Source organism: Geotrypetes seraphini, chromosome 1 (genome assembly GCF_902459505.1).
Source record: "Geotrypetes seraphini chromosome 1, aGeoSer1.1, whole genome shotgun sequence".
NCBI lineage: Eukaryota > Metazoa > Chordata > Amphibia > Gymnophiona > Dermophiidae > Geotrypetes > Geotrypetes seraphini.
In genome coordinates, this window is record NC_047084.1 from 236,696,285 (window position 1) to 236,719,036 (window position 22,752).

The 22,752-nt window shown below is 42.6% G+C and overlaps 1 protein-coding gene across 4 annotated transcripts in view; it reads right to left on the minus strand.

Annotated features, from left to right (window-relative positions):
• TBC1D19 (TBC1 domain family member 19) overlaps positions 1-22,752 on the minus strand; it is a 318,950-nt gene that overhangs the window by 225,988 nt on the left and 70,210 nt on the right. For all 4 annotated transcript variants that reach the window (XM_033947994.1, XM_033948011.1, XM_033947985.1 and 1 more), the window contains 2 exons: positions 18,024-18,098; positions 16,784-16,847 (listed from right to left, as the gene is read on the minus strand). In XM_033947994.1, coding sequence (XP_033803885.1) covers positions 16,784-16,847; positions 18,024-18,098 — 139 coding nt within the window. The remainder of the gene's footprint in view (positions 1-16,783; positions 16,848-18,023; positions 18,099-22,752) is intronic.

The window sequence follows — 22,752 nt, forward strand, 5'->3', positions numbered from 1 at the left end:
ATATTATTATCACCTACCAGCAACCAAATAAAGCTTGCAGCATATGAGAGAAAAAAACCACGTGGCGTAATGGCTAGGATAAACCAACTAAAGGAAGAAAAAAATAAATGTAAAAAGGTTGCGAATGAGGAAAACTAAAAGAAAGCGGCAACGAAGTATAGAATCAAAATTCCTTCAATTCGCATCTCTAAGTATATATCATACTTTTCCTTCTCCATTACCTAGTTTTAGCTGCTAACTCGCCCTCATTCTCTTCAACATTCAAAGCTTCCAGCTTCCGCCCGCAATAACTTTATTCACAGACACTTTAAAACGGACACTGTCTCACTCGCAGACACTTCCTCTGATGATTCGCATTCATGGTCTCATGCTAGGGGCGCGCTTCGGAAATGGATTGCTATTAGCGTACGGCCTGTAGCTGGTACTGTGCAACCTGTTGGCCCTTGCTTTTCTGCTGGGCTGGTAGCCGGAAGATCTAGAAACCATCCCCCCTCCCTCTCCCCACAAGAGTCACGCACCATTCTCTTAGCACCAGCGACGGTTGTTGCTGCTGAGGTGACGTGCATCAGTGGTGGGTCTCTTGATGTTTTTGTGTTGGTCTGAGGGGGAGGGACGGCTGAAGATTAAGGATGCCACGTAAGAAGGAACCGGGGGGGCAGGGGGGTATTCGCTCCATAAGGCACACCCTTAATTCAACCCATAGTTTTTGGGGAAAAAGTGCATATTATAGAGCAAAAAATACAGTTGTTCTCTCAGATTTCTACCCCCAAATGCATCACTGCACTTCTTCGTACTGAACTTTAGTTGCCAGACGTTAGACCATTCTTCTAACTCTTGCAGATCCTTTTTCATGTTTTCCACTCCCTCCGGGGTGTCCACTCTGTTACAAATCTTGGTATTATCCACAAAAAGGCTAACCTTACCTTCTAACCCTTTAGCAATGTTGCTCATAAACATATTAAACATAGTCGGTCCCAGCAACAATTCCTGAGGCACTCCACTAGTCACCTTTCCCTCCTCCGAGCGAATTCCATTAACCACCACCCTCTGGCATCTATCCATCAACCAACTTCTAATCCAGTTCACCACTTTGGGTCCTAACTTCAGCCCATGGAGTTTAAGAGCCTCCTATGAGGAACCATGTCAAAGGCTTTGCTGAAATCTAAGTAAATAACATGTAGCGCACGTCCTTGATCCAATTCTCTGGTCACCCAGTCAAAGAATTCAATCAGATTCGTTTGGCATAAATTACCTTTAGTAAATCCATGTTGCCTCGGATCTTGTAATCCATTAGGTTCTAAGAATTTCACTATCCTTTCCTTCAGCAACGTTTCCATTATTTTTCCAATAACCGAAGTGAGGCTTACCGGTCTTATGCAGTTGCAGAGAATCAACCACTACCTTCTCAACATCCAAGCCATGAGGGCCAGGGCCTGGAGGTTGGAATGAATTTATTTATTCAATTTTCTATACTGTTCTCCCAGGGGACCTCAGAACAGTTTACATGAATTTATTCAGGTACTCAAGGATTTTTCCCTGCCTGAGCCAGTAGGCTCACAATCTACCTAATGTACTTGGGGCAATAGCAGGATTAAGTGACTTGCCCAGGGTCACAAGGAGCAGCGTGGGTTTGAATCCATAACCTCAGGCTGCTGAGGTTGTAGCTTTAACCACTGCACCACACTCTCCCCTGAGCAATCCCTTTCTAGATGAAGAGAGTTGGAAAATTTTTCAATCGCCATGGATCCCTGGAGGCTAAGTCCAGAAGTAGAAAGAACCATATCTGTTTCGGCCAATGGGGGGGTGAAGACTTATACAATGAATAGAGATCTTGGGGTGGAGTTTAGGGACAGATAAGAGAGGAGAGATATTGAGGAGACGCAGAATGAAAACACTTGTAGGTTAGTGAGAGAAGTTTGAACTGTATGCGGAAGAAAGACAGGGAGCCAATGAAGTGACGAGGGGGATAACTTGAGTATAATGACCCTGGCAAAATACGAGGTGTGCAGCAGAATTCTGAACATATCAAAGGGGAGAGAGATGGCTTAGTGGAAGACCTGCGAGAAGCACATTGCAGTATATCTAGGCGAGAGGTAATGAGAGCGTGGATGAGGGTTTTGGCAGCATGTTCAGAAAGGAAAGTCCGGATTTTAGCGATGATGTATAAAAAGAAGCAACAGGTTTTAGCAGTCCATTGGATATGCAAAGAGAAAGAGAGATTAGTCAAAGATGACCCCGAGGTTGCGAGCTGACAAGACTGGGAGGATGAGTGCATTTACTGAAATAGAGAATGGAGGAAGGGGAGAGGCAAATTTAGGAGGAAAGATAAGGTCTGGATTCCCATAGAAATTTTTGGCGTAGAGAGGTAGATCTGTGAGTCATCAGCATAGAGATGGAACTGGAAGCCATGGCAGGACATTAGAGTGCCAATGGAGGAAATATAGATGGAGAAAAGAAGAGGTCCCAGGACTGAGCCCTGAGGTATGCCGCCAATAGTGGAATGGCAGTGGAGGAGGATCCTCCAGAGCATAGGCTAAAAGTGCAACGGGAAAGACAGGAACAGAAACATGAGATAGCAGAGCTCTGGAATCCAAGAAAGAACAGTGTATCGATGAGTAAGCAGTGATCTACACTGTCAAACGCCGCAGACAGATCAAGGAGGATGAGAACGGAATAGAGGCCTTTGGATTTGGCCAGCAGCAGGTCATTGGAGACTTTAGCATGGGTGGCTTCCATAGAATGAAGAGTGCAAAAGCCTGATTGAAGGGGGTTGAGAATAGCTGAAGACAAAAGAAAATCAAGAAAATAGCCCTGAACTGTAGGGGAGGATGGATGGAGACAAGGAGATTAATGGAGGGATAGGTAGGGTCCAGTGATGGTTTTTTGAGGAGCAGTGTAACTACGGCATGTTTGAAGGCATCAGATACAGTTGCAGTAGAGAGCAATAGATTGAGGATATGGCAGATTGCAGGGATGAAAGTAGGAGATATGTTGATCTGTAGGCAGGTGGGGGATGGGATCATGGGAAAAGGTAGTGTGTTTAGAGGAGTTAAGTAGATGTGCAGATTCCTCCTACGTGATTCTGAGAAGGAAGAAAAGGTAGCAGGGATCAGCGGGAGAGGAGGTGGAATTTGGTCAAGAATTCAAGGTTAATACGGTGAACCTTGTCATGGAAGTATTCAGCCATGGTCTGGGAAGAAAGCAAAAGAGGAGACGAAGTGAGGCTGATGGCAATAAATGTATTAAGCAGGATAAACGGAGGGAAAGGGCCATAATCCAATAAGTATGAGACACCCCTTTCCTGGGAAACTTGAATAGACACTAATATTTAGATAATAAAAGATGAAGCTTAAGGATATAGAAATGCTTCAGAGTTACAGTAAAAGAACATCACTTGGTTAGCATTACTGGCAACTGTTAAAATTTTTAAACAGATGTTTGCTCCAAAATAGAGGCATGTGAACAAGATCAGCGTGCCCTAAATGAATACATTGTTACAAGATGTGCAATGCACTGAAATAGAACACTCCACTAGCATGTGATAACTATGTCATTATTGTTGCTAGGGAAAATTACTAATGAAATAAGGCTAAAAAGAAACCATGTGACTTGAAACTAACCAAAACAACATTGCTGGAGTGTGCAATTTATCACTGGACCTTAATGAAGCAATTGTAATTCAATTGGAAGATGTACCAATTACGTATGTTTAATTATTTCCTTAAGTGATGTAATGAACCCAATAAAATTGGCCAGTCACTTGTAATTCGGGGAGATTCTTGGTTGGTATTCTATCATTTAGTAGAATATCAAGAACTTCCAAGGCCTTGAACATTTAAGTAGATTCCCAAATACCTAAGAAAAGACTCCGCTATACAAAACGAAAAGATCTTGCTTAACTGCCTCCTCAGCAATTCAGATTTATCCAGATTAACTTTGAATCCTGCCAAATCTCCATAGGACCCCAAAATATCCAAAAGAACAGGAAGAGTATGAGCCGGATCCCGAATAAACAACAAGATATCATCGGCAAAAAGTGCTATCCGATGTTCAACCCTGCCTACCTCTATGCCTTTCAAATCTGGGTGACACCTAATAAGCTCCGCCAAGGGCTCCACTGGGTGACAAGAGGCAACCTTGCCTAGTACCCTTACCTATAGCAAAAAAAATCTGTATTCATTTATTCTCAGGCATACCCGAGGAGCACTGTAAAGTGCCCATATCCAAGCACAATAATTCTTCCCCAATCCCATGCGCCTCATTACGGCCCACAAAAAGGCCCACTGAACCCTATCGAAGGCCATCACCACATCGATTGCTAAATCGCTGTTTTGTCCCATTTGCGTTTGGCATCCCACATCAAATGCAGAGCCTGCTGCACATTATCCCAAACCTGACGACGTGTAATGAAACCAGCCTGATCAATATGAATGAGACTAGGCAAGACTCTAGCTAACCGCACCACCAACACATTGGCCACTATCTTGGCATCGATGTTAAGAAGCGAAATGGGTCAGTAAGCATCGCATCTAGTGCGGTCCTTACCCAGCTTGGGCAACAAGGTTATGCCAGCCTCTCCCATGGACCTAGGAAAACTTCCCCATCACGCACCCCATTAGACACCATCAGGTTGCTCCTTTCCTCCACAAATATTTTATAAAACCAGCCGGTATATCCATCCAGCCCAGGCGATTTGCCTATTTTCAAATCCTTAATAACTCGCTGAATTTCCGGCAGGGTGATAGGTTCCTCCAATCTGTCAGCGTCCAAAGGAGTCAATCTGCATAAATAGTTTATTCAAAAAATTTTCAATAGTTGCACTAGGAACTTCTGACCCTCCTCTATACAAAGTAGCAAAATAAGACAGGAAAGCCTTCTGAATATCCGAATCAGTATGATAAACTTCAGTTCCCTGCCCCCAAATCTCACGGATTGACTGATAATTCCTCCGACCCTTTAGATATCTAGTCAATAGCGTTCCTGATTTATTACCATATTCAAACGTGCATTGTTTCAACTTTGAATACATAAAGGCAACTTCCTCCAACTGGATCTTCTGCAAATCCTCCTGTAGCTGGCTAAGCTGTACCTCCAATCATTTGTCCGCCGTTCTTTTATGTTGTAATTCCAGCCAGATAAGTGATTCTTAGGCATAATGAATGTGTTTCTCTAGCCCGCTTCTTCCTAGCTCCCCACTTGATCAATACCCCCTATATAACTGCCTTCAAGGCATCCCACAACACTCCATCTCCCACCTCTCCATTATCATTAACTGAGAGTTAGATGTCAATAGTAGAGCATATGTCCCCATGGTGTCCCCAGACCCCGAAGAGACACCTAAACTGGCGCATGATCAGTAATCTGGATTGCCTCCATCTCAGCCCTATTCGACTCCCCCCCATGCATTCCTATAGACCTAAATCCCATCCAGCCTAGTATAAGTACCAGAAGTATGTGAGAAAAAGTGTAGTTTCTCTGCAATCCATGAGTTATCCACCAACAATCAATCAATTGGAACGTTTTCATGAGAAAGGCCTTTCGTGTACTCCTATCATAATTGTGCACCCCCTTAGAGTGATCCAGCCCTGCACTAGGGGTAATATTAAAGTACCCCTGCCACTAAAAGTGCCCCCTGCACAAAATCCAATAAGGACTTAGAAAGAGAATTCTAGAACTGTGCCTGCTGTGTATTGTGACCATAGATATTGACTATGGTGAAAACAGTACCCTGATGGGTCCCCCTAACCGCCAAACAATGCCCCTCTCTATCTCTATACTTGGCATTAATTACCAATCCCAACCCTTTTTATTATCAAAATGGCCACTCCCTTCTGTTTATGACCCCTCCCCCAGAATGATTAGTAATCAATACTTCATAATCCCTATGATTTAACAAATGGGAATCCCATGCCCGCAAATGCATTTCCTGCAAAACAATCATATCCCATTGCAGTCTCCCCAGTTCCTTAAATACAATGCTATGTTTCCCATACCATTCACATTCCAAGAACCCATCCAAAAAGCAGGTGAAGATACCAATCCCAATTCCTTCTTCAACTTATGCCCTTCCCTTTCCCATATCACCCCCTTCCCCCTTCCCCATCTTCAAGTCTGATCTCAGAACAGGTCGACCAGACATAGGTCAAGGAAATGAGATTCCCCCCCCCAGCCTGTCACAAAATCCCTTGCACTCAGACGCTCCACACAATCTGTCCCCATTCTATCCATCTCATCCATTCCCTCACATTCACACATTCCACTCATCTCTGACCCACAATACAAAAATAAGCAAAGAAGTTTGTTCCTAAAAGTCAACAATCTCCAGAGGCAAAGCCCGTTTCCCAGATCTTGCCACCATCTGCTGCTTGTTGTCTTGCATGGCATCTCTGCAGCATTATCTTTAACCTCAGCTACAGGAATGTTGTTACAACCCAATTCACACAAAACAGTCCAAGCTTCCTTAACAGTTTGAATCTTTCTTGATTATCCATTAATTGTAATCCATAATCCAAATGAAAAAGACAGTGATACTTATGACTTTCCGCATGTAACAGTCTAGTGATATGCTGAAAAGCTTGCTGCTTCTAAAGTGTGGCCAGCGCCAAATCTTGAAAAATCCTAACTGTAATATCCTTCCAATGAAAGTCCGGAGATTGATGCGCTTCTGCTAGAAACTTTTCTTTGAAACCAAAGTCCCCAAAGCAGACAATTATATCTCAAGAGGTATTACCATGTGAAGAACCAAGGCTGTGGTGCACTCTCTTGGTATGTATGTGTATTCGGGCTCCTTCATCAGTGAGCTCCAACAATTCCCCAAAGATCAAACGCACAACTGTCACACAATCGCGAAACTCCTGAGTCTCCGGTACCCCTTTAAATCTTAAATTGCATCTGCGAGATCTGTTCTCCAGATCTTTGATTTGCACTGTAGCTCCGAAATTGAGCTGGTATGGGCCTGCATCAAGCCTTGCACGGCCTTTACATCCCCAGCCAACAGCTCAATGTGTTCCTCCAAAGCCGCAACTCGAGTCCCCAACTCTAACTTCGGCTATGGTATCAGCCAATGCGGTTTTAATATATATATATTTTTTTATTTATTTATAATTTTTTTTACAGCAGTTCTACATCCAGAACAGTTAGGAATGGAATTTTACAATCCAATAAGATCAATAACGAAAAAATCTTTACATCAAAAACTACTTTCATCTAGCCCACATTAAGGGAGGGCTAACTACTTTAAAAACAACATTTTTATACAGGTAAACAAGAACAGTAATTCCCCTATCCTAGCAAAAAATAAAAACTTTATAATTAACCAAAATAAATCTAAAGAGGAAGAAAAATAACTCTTCTAAACATTAAGTGTTTCCTTATTTCTCCTCAAAATAAATCAGATATTTAAATCTTATGTTGTACTTTCATATTTAAGAAACTTTCCAATTGAATTGAATCCCAGAAAATATATTCTTTTCCTTGCAATTGCACTATGCATTTGCAAGGAAATTTTAAATAAAATGTTGCACCAATAGCCAACACTCTGGGTTTTAAAGAAAGAAATAATTTTCTTTTCATCTGAGTGGATCTGGCCACATCAGGAAATATTTGTACTACATCACCACAAAATTTTACTTGCTTATTCTGGAAATATGTTTTCATAATTAGACTCTTATCCTTCTCATTAAAGCAGGTAATTAATAGGGTGGACCAATTCTGTATGGTATCAAGTGAATCTTCTAGGAATTCAGTAAGATTTAAATCCGTTGATACCAATTGATCCACTCCCTTCTCTAAGCCTATTTTTTTCTTTTGTGGGATATAATAACAATTTGAAATTGGTTTTAATATATTGTCGGACCCCAGCCAAATCCTGTTTGAGTTTCTGGAGCCAAACACTTGCCATTTTGACCGTAGACCCTCGGCTTCTTCACCAGTGCTCACCCGTTCTTCTTTCTCGGAGCCTGAAGACACCAGTGCCATAATTTTTCCTTGATCTGAGGCCACAGTTCCAACTGAGCCTTTAGATTGTTCAGTCCCAAAGTGAAATTTTTCAAGTTTCTTGCGTTAGTCATTATGAGACACCAGCAAACAACAACAAGATGAAATTAAACTCACTAAAAAAGAGCATTTTTATCCCAACTTTACACAGCCCAGACGGAGCTCAGGAACTATGCGACCATCCCGGGCTTTGACGTCACTTCCTCCCTCAGGCCTTAAATGTTTAAACTACACTTTTGTGTCTAGTAATTTGTTTCCTTGGCCTCCTTCAGAGATGGAAGAAAGGGCTGAGGGGGTATGAAACCTGTTTGTTTAGTCATTCAGAGTAAACATGTTGAATAGAGTGTTGAGCATGGTAAAGAGACAGCGAGGGTTGGATCCAAGAGAATCAGTCAAGCGGGTGTAGCAGTCTTGTTTTGAAAAACAAAAGGGTGGATTGGAAGGAGGTCAGCAGGAATTTGAAGTGAACAAAGTCAGCATGAGCGCAGGATTTTAGCCAGTAACATTTTGTAGTTTGTGCACAGGAACGTAAGTAGTGGATCTTAGAGGTCAGTCAGGACTGGGATCTGGCATGGTCTACAGCAGTGTTTTCCAACCCTGTTCTGGAGGACAGGTTTTTGGGATAACCCTAATGAATATGCATGAGAGACATTTGCATATAATGGAGATGCAAATCTGCTCCATGCATATTCATTAGGGCTATCTTGAAAACCTGACTAGCTAGTGGTCCTCCAGGACAGGTTTGGGAACCACTGCTTTACAGAATGTGACATGGGCGGAGCAAGGGTGTCAAGAGAGAATATTATAATAAGAAGAGACTGCTTCATTGACAGATTTACATTGCGTAGTTTTGGAGAGGAGGGGAGAAACTGGCAGAGAGAGTGCACGGATCAATACCCTGAAAATTCATTCCTCAATGTATTGGTGAGGAATGGTCGTGTCTGGGTGTTGAGTTGTGAAGGTTAACAGATGGTGGTCAACAGATGGTGGTCAGAGAACAGAAGAGTTGAGGTGGAGAAGTTGGCAATTAAGGAATTAGAAAAAAGGACAAGATCAAGGCAGTGACCATTCTCATGTGTGGGGCTAGTGGAGCACAGATGAAAACTGAATGAGAATATTAGAACAAGAAACTTTGAGTCAGAATCAGAGATGTCCTCAGCATGAACGTTGACATCACCAAGGATAAGAGAAGGAGATAAAGGTTCGTGAAAGATAGAGAGCCAGGAGTCAAGGTCAGTGAGAAAGTAAGATAAGGAATTTTCAGGAAGTCGATAAATGACCGCTATTCGAAGATGGATATAGTGGACTTCGAATGAGGAAAAGCAGTAAGACTGAGGTAGATGAAGAGGTTGAAATCTACAGAAGGATAAAAGTAGCAGGCCAATCCCTCCTCCACAACCTACTGTACGAGGCATATAGGAGAAGTGGTAACTTCCACAACATAGGGCAGCAACTTTAAGAATCTTCAGGGTACAGTCAAGTTTCAGTTAGTGCAAGCAGGTGGCAGGAATGAGAGATGAAGACCTGTACCCAAGTATCTTCTGGATAAGGAAGACACAGTGGGCATGGCCAGAACTGCAACTTGATAGTATTAGCATGTTTCTTGATGAGGTTAGCAACCTCCTCCACTTTGTCACCAAAAAGAGTATCATCCCAGCAAGGGACATCCACCAGCTGCTCCTAAACTTCTAGTTCTAAGTCAGAAGCACAGGTGAGTCTGTGTATTCCTATATCCAAGGTGGAGGCCCTGGATGCCACACTGAAAACATCACAGGTTGACCAGGCTTTGTGCTTTTGACACTCCTGTTGCTTCTCTACAAAGCAAACATTGCCACACTGTTCACCAAGGACTTCAACTACATGATCATGAAAAGTTGGTAAGAATGTTTGTGGGGGCTATCAAAGCATTCTGCAAAACTTTCCTCCCAAAAGTATCCAGGGTTTAAGTATCCCTCCCCAAGGGAGCTGAGAAATGAGATTCGTGAGAACTCACAGCAGCCAATCAGCAAGCAGCCTCAAACGGAGCGGGAGAAATGAAAAATCACTCCTGCTCCGTGTACAGGCTGGCTACATGGGACCCGAAAGGAATGCAGGAGAGGTGGAATCAGCCAGTGATCTTGAACGGAGAAGGAGGGTGGGAAGATTGCTCCTGCTTCGTGCACTGGCTGACTATGTGGAATACTACGTGGGACCCAAAAGGTACCTGGGGGAGGTGGCGGGAGTGTAGATATCCAATTTCAGCAGGCAGAAGGGATTCCTCCTGTCCCGCCCACCGTGAGGCCGCCGAAGAGTACGCGAGGGAGGCGGAGGGTTGGATTTGGCCAGGACGGGAAGGGGGCGGGTAGATGATGGCCCGAATATAAGCAGAGTCCCCCATTTTTTGGCCCCAAAATCTTGGCTTATATTCGAGTATATACAGTACTTGGCAGTATCTGCACTGGGGTCCGTCAGATAATGTCACCCATCTGTGAGAATATAATGCCTGCCTGTCCTCGGAGAATAGCTTTTATGAAAATGCAAGTGCACATACACATGCAGACAGAATATGTGCACCTACTTTTATGCAATATTTGGGTATTAATCTGCCATCATTTACTATGTTACTGTATAATGTATGCGTGTGTGTGTGTATATATATATACATACATATACACACACACGCATACATTATGGGGGGAAGGAGTTTGGCCAAAACGATGACAGAAGTTGCAATATACATTCCAGCACTGTTAATTTGCATACTATTGGGAGACTATTTTATAAAAGACACATACGTGCCTTTGTTGCAAAATAGGCACCTTTTTTGGACTTCTCACATAAGCATCCTGTTATAACATTAAGCTTTCTAAATTTGGGCAAGATTTGGGGCAGGTATGAAGTTCTCTCTATGTTTTCAGCAATCCAACTATAACACATAGTATTATATGTATAAAGTTATGTGGTGAGCTCCCAACTGAATATTGACCAATTAACTTTTTTCACATTATTGAGAATATGCTTATATACTGATTGACATTCTAATTTCTTGACCTTGTCACAGCAAGTATAAGTAATTTAAAAACAGAAATCTATTAAGAGAACAATTTTCAAAGCCATTTACATAAGCAAATAGCAATTCACCACAAAAACTATTAGTATGTCCCCCAAAAGCACAGTTACTTACCGTAACAGGTGTTATCCAGGGACAGCAGGCATATATTCTCACTGATGGTTGACGTCACCAACGGAGCCCCGGTAAGGACACTTAAAAAATGAATCGCAACTTTAAGCTTAGAAAGTTCGTGATTAGCCCACACTGCGCATGCGCGAGTGCCTTCCTGCCCAACGTAGGCGTGTGGTCCCTCAGTTAAGATAAGCCAGCTAAGAAGCCAACCAGGGGGAAGGTTGTGAGAATATCTGCCTGCTGTCCCTGGATAACACCTGTGCTTTATCCCAGGACAAGTAGGCAGCATATTCTCACTGATGGGTGACTTCCAAGCTAATTAGAGTTGGCCAAGCTAACTAAAGTTGGAGGAAGAGTTGGCCTTGAAGAAAACAAATTTTGCAAAACTGACTGGCCAAAGTGCCTATCCCGTCTGGAAAAAATTTCCAGACAGTAATGTGAAGTGAAGGTATGAACTGAGGACCAGGTGGCAGCTTTGCAGATTTCCTCAATAGGAGTAGATCTGAGGAAAGCTACAGAAGCTGCCATAGCACGGACTTTGTGAGCAGTGACACAACTCTCCAGAGGCAGTCCAGTCTGAGAATAGCAGAATGAGATACAGACAGCCAACCAGTTGGATATTGTCCGTTTGGTGACAGGGTGACCCAACTTGTTAGGATCAGATGAGATGAAGAGTTGGGGAGATGTTCTATGAGGCTTTGTCCGATCGATGTAGTAGGCCAAAGCATGTTTACAGTGCAAAGGGTGTAGCGCCGTTTCTCATGAATGAGAATGAGGCTTAGGGAAAAAAACTGGAAGAACAATGGACTGATTGAGATGAAAGTCCATAACTATTTTCAGTGGAAACTTAGGTTGCATGCATAGAACCACTTTATCATGGTGAAAAACTGTGAAAGGTGGACCTGCGACCAACGCTTGTAGCTCACTGACCCTTCTGGCAGAAATGAGGGAGATGAGAAAAATTACTTACCAGATGAGAAATTTGAGATGAGCTGTTGCCATTGGTTCAAATGGTGGTTTCATTAACCTGGAAAGAACTACATTAAGGTCCCAGATGACAGGTGGAGGCTTGAGAGGTGGTTTAACATTGAAAAGCCCTTTCATGAATCTGGAGACCAATGGATGAGCAGTGAGAGGCTTTCTCTCAGCTGGCATGTGAAAAGCTGTAATAGCGCTGAGATGTAGATTTAAGACCAGAATCGGAGAGATGAAGGAGATAATCCAGCACCAGATCCAATGACAAAGAAGCTGGATCATGATAATGATGACGGAGACACCAGGAAGAAAAGCGAGTCCACTTTTGTTGATAACACTGTTGAGTGGCCGGATTCCTGGAAGCGTCAATAATAGTGCAGACAGGCTGAGAGAGATGCAATAATGTCAGCCCGAGAGATACCAAGCTGTCAGGTTTAACGATTGCAGGTTGGGATGAAGAAGAGCTCCTGGATTCTGTGTAAGCAGAATAGAAAATATTGGAAGAAATATGGGTTCCCTGGTGCTGAGTTGGAGGAGAAGGGAGAACCAATGTTGTCTGGGCCACCAAGGAACTATGAATATCATGGTAGCTGACTCCTGCTTGAGTGTGAAAAGAGTTTTCAGGATGAGAGGAGTGGGAGGGAATGCATAGAAGAACAATTGCATCCAATTCAGAAGAAACATCTGCTTCCAGGCGGTGAGGAGAGTAAAGCCTGGAGCAGAAGCGGGACAGTTTGTGGTTGTGGGGAGCTGTAAATAAGTCCACTTGTGGAGTGCCCCATTGTGCAAAGATGGACTGAAGAGTTGTCGAGCTGAGTGTCCATTCGTGAGGCTGGAGAATTCTGCTGAGGTTGTCTGCCAAGGAATTCTGTTCGCCCTGTATGTAGACTGCTCACAGAAAAAGATTGTGGGTGGTCGCCCAAAGCCAAATCTTTTGAGCCTCTTGACAAAGAGGAAGAGAGCCCGTGCCTCTTTGCTTGTTGATGTAGTATATCACTATTTGATTGTCCGTGCAAAGGAGGAGAACTTGGTCGGTCTGGAGATGTTGGAAAGCTTTTAGCACGTAATACATCGCTCTGAGCTCCAGTAAATTGATGTAAAATTTGCGTTCTTTGAAAGTCCAATAACCCTGTGTTTGAAGGCCGCTCATGTGCACTCCCCAGGCTTAGGTAGAAGTGTGTCCAAGTACTCTTTGCTGTATTTGGAATCAGCCTCCAAAGAAACATCCAGATCATGTGCCATCTGTCGCAAAAATTTGGAAAAAGAAAGGTTTTTTTTGAAGAAGCTCTGGTAGGTGAATGTCTAGGTGATCCAAAAGCAGAAGAGTCCACATCGGTAGTAGATGGCATTTCAGGCTCAGTATCCCCCAATAAATCTGAATCTCTGAAATGATGGGATCGGTGTCAACGACTCGGTGTCGAAGTCTCCAAATGTTTAGATTTACTAGAGACTTTGCCTGACCATGCCGGAGTAGCTTCTCGAGATGTGGGCAAGGAGGATCGGTGCCGAAGTGGAACGCTCAAGTCCTGGGTTGAGGATGTCTGCACCAGTGGAGTAGCAGTAAGAGGAGTGGTCGGTGTCATGAGCAACTTAGACCGGACCAGCTCCTGGAGAGTCTGTGCCATGCTTGCTAAAAAGTGAGCCGGCAACAAGAGGGTAAAATGCTCTCCTAACTCCTCTCAAAGGGAAAGTGCCGGTACCGTTTGCTTCTTACTGGCCAGTATGGATGGCTGGTCAACACGGTCCGGGGAAGATGAGGCTGAAGAGGAAACACTTACCGATATCGGAGTCGTAAGTTTACAGGACTTACATGAGGTCGGGAGGATTTGATAGATGGTGAGGCTGAAGAGGGGGCACTCACCGATTTCAGAGTCGTGCATTTACAGGACTTACGCGAGGTCAGCAGGACTTGACTCACTGCAGCTTCGACCTGTATCCCAGAAGGGGTAGTAGAAGGCTTCTTAGCCGGCTTACCCAGAAACATGGTGAATTGTGACACCGGAGTCAAAGTTGGTGGATCCACCCTCGATGCTGTCTTGGTCTGCGCGGAAAGTCAGAGATGAATTGGGCTCCGCTTCCATTGCGGAACTAAACAGTTGTTTTTGTTGAAGTAACCAATTTTTGAGAGTGCGCTTCTGAAGGGACGAGCAGCGGGAGCAGGAGTCGGGACCAATGTTCCCTCTAAGCATAGCGCATGAGCGATCGCTCACTATTTTCATTGGCGTCGCTCATAATTTTTCTCGTGTTGCTCACTAAAATACGCAGTGGGCGCGACTGGAATCGAGCACGGGCAGAGGTGAGAGGAAGCGGCGGTGGTGGCTCAGGCCAAGCAGCGGCGCGGCACCGCAAAAGGGGACGGAAGCAGTGCGACTCCGGCACTTGTCGCTCTCCTCGGGCGACGCCATGCCTGCGTGTCCTCCTCGGAGCCTTGTTTTTTTCATCTGCCGCTCCGCACCGCCGCCTGAAATGTGGCGTACCAAAGGGGGGCGGTCCGACGGTGGGAAGCAGAAAGAGCTTGGGGCAGCCTCGGCGGTGGCTTTGGGGCCTGTTTCCCCCAATGGTGGCAGCAGTGGCTTTGTGGAGGGTACGGAGAAAGAAAGAAAGAAAGAAAGGGGGCAGGCAGGGAGACAGTAGGGAAACAGAAAAAAAGAAAGGGGGCATCAAGAGAGAAAAAAGAAAGAAAGGGCAGGGAGAGAGGAAGAAAAAGTTAGGTGAGGGAATGAAGTTTGGAGGAGAGGAAGCATACAGGCTGAAAGAAGGGAAGAAAGATTGGATGCACAGTCAGAAGATGAAAGTGCAACCAGAGACTCATGAAATCACCAGACAAGGTAGGAAAAATGATTTTATTTTAAATTTAGTGATCAAAATGTGTCTGAATTTATATATGCTGTCTATATTTTGCACTATGACCCCTTTTACTAAACCGCAATAGTGGTTTTTAGCTCAGGGAGCCTATGAGCATCGAGAGCAGCGCTGGGCATTTAGCGCAGTTCCCTGCGCTAAAAACTGCTATTGTGGTTTAATAAAAAGGAAGGGGGGTATATTTGTCTATTTTTGTATGGTTCTTTCTGAGGTGACAATGCATAGAGTCATCTGCCTTGACCTCTTTGAAAAAAACCCAGAATAGGAATGATAATTAACATTTTCTCAGCGTATAGTGTGCTTTGTGTTTTTTAATTTTATTGTTGGTAGATCATTTTGACTTGGTCATTTTAAAGTAGCTCGCAAGCCCAAAAAGTTTCTATTTATTTATTGCTTTAGGAGACATATGTCACTGATTCTGTGGTGTTGCATTTTATGCAGAGTCCAGCTTCTTGCTGGTTCAATTTAACCTTTGTCTATGTATTTCTATTTTATCCCCCTTTTACAAAACTGTGGAGCGTTTTTTAGCGCCAGCCGTGGTGGTAGCAGCTCTGATGCCCAGAATTCTATGAGCGTCAGAGCTGTTACCACCATGGCTAAAATCCACACTACAGTTTTGTAAAAGGGGGAGAGGTTAGTTTGTGATGACATATTCCATACTAGGCAAAGGTGTTTTCTGTGTTCTGTGTGTTCGAAAGACATGGTTTTCTGTTAGGATTGACGGTGTAGGATTGATCTGTGCTGGTCTGGCTTGTTTTGTTTTACAATGGGTGTATTGATATACTGCTCACTGCAATATGTAAGATGCTGCCTTTTCCTAGGTGCTCATGTGTGACGTGTGGCTTGTTACTAAAAATCATGGTTTTCATACAGATGGGGAAGGTGCCAAAAAATGATGGGTCCCGGGTGTTACATATGCTAGGTACGCCACTGTATGTAAAGATACCAGAAAGCTGGCGAAGCAAAACTTTAAGTAAATTGTTATTCTTCTAAGTTTTGAGTATTTAACCCTCCCACAATCTCACGGGCACTCATCCTCCGCGCCTGCTCACAAATTTGTGGAGTATGTAACTTGTCGCTCATGCATATTTTTTTTTGCACACACCTCATCAATCCTTAGAGGGAACATTGGTCGGGACGGTGCTCAGGTCCCAGATACTGCAAGCACCAGCGGTGAGGGTCGGTGACAGAGATGGCCCGAGCACAGCAACCACACTTTTTGAAACTCGTCGGCGGGCGGGACATGGACGGGAAGATAGCCGTTGACAAATCGAACTCTATGGCGAAAAGAGTCCATAAGGCCTTGCTGGACCAAAGCCCGTGATGGCAAAGGAAAAAGAAAAAAATAGATTTTTTTTTTTTTACTTGTTACAGATAAGAAAATAAAAAAACAAAAGAACTGTGAGAAAAAAGTAACAATCTGTGAGAGCGGGAAGGCATGCGAGAGAAAAAAATTCAAAAGGTGTTGAAAAATGTGTCTTTCCAGCTCCGTGGAAACTAGAAAACTAAGGGACTGCGCGCCTATGTCAGGCAGGAAGGTACTCATGCATGCACGGTGCGGGCTAATCGCAAACTTTCTAAGCTTAAAGTTGCAATTCATTTTTCAAGTGTCCGTACCGGGGCTCCGTCGGTGACGTCACCCATCAGTGAGAATATGCTGCCTGCTTGTCCTGGGATAAATGAACATTCAGAAAATCGCCCCCTTATACAGTAGTTGATTCCTTTTTTTATATCCTATTGAACATTTACATGCACTAACTTCACATGAAAATATTAGTTAAGATGTACCTGGTTCATCAGTTCCCATTTCATTCCATTTAATGAGAAGCTCTTTTTGCTCAGCAATAGGCCGCTAACAACAAAAAAATTTATTCATTAACCAAATATAAATAAAAAGCCTCTAGTACTGTATATACAAAAGGATACCTTAAAGCAGTGTCTTGCAAACTTTCCGACCTGCAGCACATTAAATCCAGTGCCCTGGCTGGAAGGCACCCAGAAGTGCATAGAGGCCCATCTGACCGCAACCCGCTTCGGTGGAGGGATCCAGGAGGTGCAGGGAGAGGAGGAAAGATACCAGCCAGGAGAAGAGTCATCTGTGCCGGCTGACTTCCTACAAGACGTGCCTTCCGCTGCGCGAGGCACATCCTGTTGGCAGTCAACTGGCATGGATTACTCTCCTCCTCACTAGTGTGTCACAGCACACCTGAAATCTCAGGAGGCACACAGTTTGCGATATACTGCCTTGAAGTTAATTTTAAAACAGAGTCAAATTCTAAATTTTTCTTTTAGTGGGCAGCATTCATATTTGGGGTTTTACCTCTAAACTGCTGGTTTAGTGATTTTCTAATACAGTATTTAGGGATCCTTTTACAAAGCCGTAGTAGAAGTTTCTACTGCAGGCCGGTGAGGTAAATGCTCCGAAGCTCATAGGAATTCTATGAGCACTGGAGCATTTACCTCGACAGCCTGTGGTAGAAACCTCTACCACAGGTTTGTAAAAGCCAGCGTTAAAGTCGTCTCACATTTGTGATAGGCACCTGAAAATGTTCACTATGGGACCCTCTGAGTGAAAAGATACCAAAAGTGGGGCATGTAACTTATTTATACCACAAGATAGACAGATATCAACTGCATAATCCTGCAAATTTTAACCTTTAAGTATTGACAAATTATATCTTTATAAAATTAGTAATGTTTACCAATAAAAATGTAATTAACCCCAGAAATCAAACTCCGCTTAAGGTATCTGAAATTTTTAGGCAATAGAATATGAATAGCATTAAAATCATGAAAAAAATTGCATAGTCCTATTCTACTGATCCTTACATTTATAGCCTTTATCTTTGTTATTTATATAACCCCTCTTTTATTACCTTTTCACTCAGTGGGTCACATGTATATTAAACAATTGTTGGCTCACAATAACTTCTATTAATAAATGTCACTATAGTAGTATAACATACGCCAATATTACTGTAAATTCTTAGTCCACAATAATATCCATACAAGCCTTTTAATACTGTACCTTGCGGGCTAAGGGGATACTCTGTTCTGTACACATACTATTCAAGCTCTTCAGAATGCGCTTCTCCCAACTTGCCTGCAGTTAAACATATATGCAAAATTAACTCAATATAATACTTACTTTGGCCCTCTTTTTTACTAAGCTGCGCTAACCACTAATACATGCATGTTAGTCTATGGACGCGTTAGCATTTAGCACACGTTAATTCGATTAGCACGTGCTAATCGGTTAGTATTCCTTTGTAAAAGAGGGGGTTTGTGTTTTAGATTTCCAAACATATTAAACTTAACCTGATGAAGAATAGCAATCAAAAAATAACAATCTATGTTTTCAACAGAGTTTTCACAAAGGCATAAGAAATCCTCTTAAAATTAAATATTCTCAAAAAATCACAATCTTACTCAACGCAAGTACACAGAAAGAAAGTAAAATAATAAAATACTAAAAATATATAGAAATTTTCCTATTAAACTTTAAAATGTTATGGCCCCTATCCCATATACTAAAATGCAGTAAGGCTTTGCAGTTATCAAGTAGTAATTGAATAGAAACTCCAAAACCTCTGCGATAACTGTTGGGGGTCTTCTTAGCATTTGGGGGGGAGAGCTGTTGCACACTTAGCTATACCTCTTGTGATGATGTTAACTGCATTATATGTTTTCTGTCATGCAGTTATCATATGCAAAACCTTCCCCATCCATTCCAAGTACCAAAATGGTTGTGTTAAATATGAGAATCACTCCACTCTGTTATCAGCTAACCTAGCTTTGTACGAGCTTTGGCCCCATCTGCAAGATCAACTTAAGCATTAGGCAACTAGGTAGTTGCTTAGATCAGCAAAGAGTAGTTACCGCCAAAGCAAAACATCAGGGCTTACAGTCACTGAAACTCAGTAGATGTGGAACAGTCTCCCAGTAAAGATGGTGGCGATAAAGATTATATCTGATTTCAAGAAAGCATGGGACAGGCACATGGGATTTCTTAGGTAGAGGAGGGGATAGTGAATGGGACATTTGGTCTTTATCTGACATCATGTTTCTATGTTTTTAAAACTACAAAAGATTGCAGAAAAAGGAAGACAGCCAAAATATCTGGAAAAGTTAACAGAGGCTGGTCAAGTAGTCAGGAAACCACAGATGTAAATAGAAGAAAAAGTAGCCGACACAGTAATATGGGGGAACAAAACATTTTTAGATATATTAGTGATAGGAAAAAGTACAAAAGTGGCATTGTGAGACTCAAAGCTGAAGGGGAGAAATATGTAGAAGCTTATAAAGAGAAACCTGAATTGCTTAACAAATATTTATGTTCTGTGGTCACAGCTGAAGTGCTGGGAGTGGGACTGCAGAAGACAAACCCAAATAGGGTTGGAGGTGTGATAGACTCTGATCAATTTTCAAAGGATTGTGTTAATAAGGAGCTGGCTAAACTAAAGGTAGACAAAGTGATAGGACCAGATGGTGCACATCCGAGAGTATTGAAGGAACTTAGAAAAGTTTTGGCAGCACTGCCGGCTAACTTTTTCAATCCTTCTCTAGAGTTAGGAGTGGTATCAGAGGACTGGAGAAGGGCAGATGCGGTCCCTCTCCACAAAAGTAGAAGTAAGAAGTAGGGAACTACAGGCCGGTAAGTCTAGCATCTGTGGTAAAAAAAATTAATGAAAATGATTTTGAAACAGAAATAGTGACGTTTCTGGAATCCAGTCCCCGGGACAAAATGAGCAGACAAATGAAGAAATGTTTTCAGAGATTAGGAAAGCTGGAGAAATGGGCAACACTATAATAATGGGTGATTTCAATTACTATATCAAATGTGAGAAGCATATGTCATCAATCACATATAGAAAAAAAGCATATGTTAGACACTGTAATCAGGCAAACTTGATTGTTAAGAGCCCCTATCAAAACAAGTAGTCCAATCCCTAATCCTAAGTCTACTGCAATATCCTCTACCTACTATGCCCCACAAACTTAATAAAACAATTACAGACTGTACAAAACACAGCCCTCAGACTGATCTATTCACTTGGAAAATTCGATCACATCACCAATGCCTACCTAGATTCTCACTGGCTACCTATACAAGCTTGTATTCAATTCAAATTTTACTGCCTATTATTCAAAGCATTAAACGGAACTGCACCCATCCATCTAATCAACTGCCTAAATCGGAACCTCTCATCCAGACATAGGAGAACCCAGTCCCCATTTTCCTACCCCCCTTTCAAAGGAACTCAGCGCAAAAGGATATATGACTACGTACTAGCAACTCAAGCAGCAAAACTGGACCCCCTAATCTCCAACCTGCTGACAGCAACAAGTGACTATAAATCTTTCCGAAAAGAAATCAAACCCTGTTATTCAAAAAATTTATCCAGATATCTTAACTCCCTCTTCCTTCACCCCCCCCCGATATCTTTCTCCTCAACCTCTCCTCTCCTTCTGTAATATTCCCCTAAAACTCAAAGCATCCACTACGTAACTTCTCTGAAACGTAACCCTTATTCTTCTACCTATCTTTTAATCCCTCCTCACGACTCTATTACGTAACCAGCTCCTCAAATTGTAATTTTTCCTGGAAATGTCCAGTCATCTTCTGATGTAATCCGCCTTGAACTGCAAGGTACAGGCGGAATAGAAGTCAGTAATATAATGTAATGTAATACTACTAAATGGCCATTTTGAAACTTTGGAAGTTTGTGCGGGATTGTTTGCTCACAGCAGCAATGGTTAAATATTTTCTTATCCCTGATACAGCTTCTATTAGTGAAACAGGATTCCTGTTGGGATTTTTAAGAGAACTTGCCACACAGAATTAGAGGAGAATAACAGCAAGATAGACACACCACTGGAGTCCGAGTGCGAAGCTAAGTACCTCTTTGTATATTGAAATAAGTAGTGCTGGTGCTAGGACTTTTCAGGACTGACAGCACATCTGCTATTATTTGATCCTTATTCAAATACAGTCTACTGGACTATGAACGTTTAGAGCTATTGTTTATTTGAGTTGCAGCACCTAAATTGGAGGTTTTTTTTAAGACCCATGAAACCCTTCAACTGAGGTCTTCTTTCCTCCAATATTTTTTATTGGTGCTCCTCATTGATGTAGTAATTACTACTTGTTTTGATAAGGGTTCTTAATAATCAAATTTGCCTGAATACAGTGTCTTAGCATATGCTTTTTTCTATATGTGATTTCAATTACCCCAACATTGATTGATTAAACCAAAGGTGTCAAAGTCGGTCCTCTAGGGCCACAATCCAGTCAGGTTTTGAGGATTTCCCCAATGAATATGTAATGAAAGCAGTGCATGCAAATAGATCTCATGCTTATTCATTGGGTTAATCCTGAAAACCCAACTGGATTGCGGCCCTTAAGGAGGGACTTTGATACCTCTGGGTTAAACATTATATCGGGGGTGCTAGGGAGCTAAAATTCCTAGATGTTATAAATGACTGGTTCTTGGAGCAACTGGTACGGGATCCAAAAAGAGGGGGTGGTATTTTAGATTTGGTCCTTAGCGGAATGCAAGACATAGTATAGGAGTTAACTGTGTTGGGTCCGCTGGGAAACAGTGATCATAACGTGATCAAATTTGAGCTGATACCGGAAGTAACATCAGAAAAGAAATCCACTGTAGAGGCGTTTAATTTTCGATAGGGCGACTATGATAAAATGAGGAAAATGGTTAAAAAGAAACTAAAAGGATCAGTTCCAAAGGTTAGGACTGTAAACCAGGTGTGGATGTTATTTTAAAATTATATCAATAAAACTAAGAAAAGGAGATAATTAATTAAACAAAGGATGCTCAACAGGATAAATAATTAAAGAGAATCCAATATATAGCACAATTTCCAAAATATGATTAACAAAAGAATATTTTTTATTATATATAATATTGTAATCAATTTTATTATTTTCTAATACAATAATCAATATAATAGACAGACAGACATATAAAACTATATATATATATAAATTCATCAGACTAACATTAATAAATGAACCACAGTTGAGGCCTCAAACTCCTAAAATCCACAATACCAGGAAAAAATATATATACTTGAGAGTAAACTGAAATGCTGATTAACCAATTTAGTGCACTTATCTGAGCCAGCTGCTAGAGTCAGAAGTTGGTAACCAGTCCCATCTCTATAGAAACTTCTTGAAATCCAAGCAGTGGACAAGGAGTGAAGTCTATCAAAGGGATATAACTGTAAAGTCCATCTGAAGAACTAAATGTCCATCTGATCCCAACTCTCAAGTGGACTCTAAGGATGGCCCAGGAGGGGCGACCAATACAGGATCAGGCCTACACTAACCCTGATTCTGTAACCGGCGTCCATGTTACAGACACCGGTTACAGAATCGGGTTAGAGTAGACGCAGCCACTACACTTAATGCGGCAAGGGATCTCCCTGACGCTATAAGTATAGTGGCCGCCTGTCCGATTGCAGGCAGGAGGGTGCCCAACCCCTCCTGACGGAACACCGCTATCCCCCCACCCCCAACACTATCGATTACCAGCAGGAGGGTGCCCAATCCCTCCTGCCGGAAGATGCCCCCCACCAGACACTACTGATCACCGGAAGGAGGGTGCCCAATCCCTCCTGCCGGAAGATACCACCCCCCCGACACTACCGATCACCGGCAGGAAGGTGCCCAATCCCTCCTGCCGAATGATGCCCCCCCCCCCCCGACACTACCGATCACCGGCAGGAGGGTGCCC